The sequence below is a fragment of the Empidonax traillii genome, unplaced genomic scaffold (genome assembly GCF_003031625.1).
Source record: "Empidonax traillii isolate 1590-97213 ecotype Southwest subspecies unplaced genomic scaffold, ASM303162v1 scaffold2544:size26330, whole genome shotgun sequence".
Classification (NCBI taxonomy): domain Eukaryota; kingdom Metazoa; phylum Chordata; class Aves; order Passeriformes; family Tyrannidae; genus Empidonax; species Empidonax traillii.
In genome coordinates, this window is record NW_020957737.1 from 1 (window position 1) to 1149 (window position 1149).

Genomic DNA, 1149 nt, shown 5'->3' on the forward strand with positions numbered 1-1149 from the left:
TTTCCTTCCCAGTGTTCGGAATGGTGCCCTTCCTCAACTCCATCCTGGGCACGATGCTGCCCATGCTGGGGATGGCCAAGCAGGACCACATGAAATCCGTCTTCTGCTACGGTACCTTCCGGGGGGGCTGTGGGAAAGGGGCTCCTTTCCCTGGAAAAAGGGGGGATGGGGATGGGGGGGTGGGTGTGGCTTTGCCCGTTGGCACTGGGTGGGCTTGGAGGTCCCTTCCCACCCGGAGCATCCCAGGATTCTCTGATCCAGGGGAAGCTCTGCCTGATCCCGCTTTGTGCCCGGCCTGTCCTGGCTCCCTCGGCTTCCTCCTCTGGAAAAAGAGGCTGTGGATGCTCCTGAGGGGGCCATCCTGGTGGGATTGGGAAGGAAAGAGGGATCATGGCAGGGCTGGAGCGTGTCCAGGGATGGGAAGGGTCTGGAGAGCTCCTGAGGGAGCTGGGAGGGTTCAGCCTTCAGAGGGAATCCAGGGGGACAGGAGCCAGGTGGGATGGGGCTCTGCTCCCAGGGAACAGGGACAGGACGAGGGGAACAGCCCCAAACTGTGCCAGGGGAGCTTTATTTGGGATATTTGGGATATAAATCCCTGCTGGGAAGGGGCTGCCCGGCCCTGGATCCCCATCCCTGGGGGATTATTGACCATCCCTGGGGAGGTGGCACTTGGGGACACGGGCAGGGCTGGGGGATGGTTGGACTCGGTGGGCTCTGATGGATTTTCCAGCCTCAGCAATTCCATGAGCTCCTGGAGACCCTCCTGCCAACCCCCCTTCCCCCCTCGAGCCACTTCTGCAATCGTCCCCCGTGCCAGGATGTGGCACTGGTGGGCACAGGATGTCATGGGATCCCCCCTCGTGACTCCCAGGGGGATGGGGTGACTCCCACAGCTTCCCCTCAGCCCCCACCCCCAGCTGACCCCCCTTCCCCTGGACATCATCCCACTTGTTCCCTCACAATCCCTTCCCAATCTCCCCCCTAACCCTGGGCAGCCATTCCCTGGGTGCTGTCCCTCCAGCCCTCATCCCAAATCCCTCTCCAGCTCTCCTGGAGCCCCTTCAGGCCCTGGGAATTCCTGGAATCCCTCTCTGAGTGCAGGGCAGTGCCATCTGCTCTGGAATCCCTGGAGGAGCAGGAACTCCCCCC

The 1149-nt window shown here is 62.4% G+C and overlaps 1 protein-coding gene across 1 annotated transcript in view; it reads left to right on the forward strand.

Annotated features, from left to right (window-relative positions):
* Window positions 1-20: 20 nt before the first annotated feature.
* LOC114072039 (maestro heat-like repeat-containing protein family member 1) overlaps window positions 21-1149 on the forward strand; it is a gene marked incomplete at its 3' end in the record, with an annotated part of 25972 nt that continues 24843 nt past the window's right edge. The window contains exon 1 of the mRNA XM_027909956.1: window positions 21-111. Coding sequence (XP_027765757.1) covers window positions 21-111 — 91 coding nt within the window. The remainder of the gene's footprint in view (window positions 112-1149) is intronic.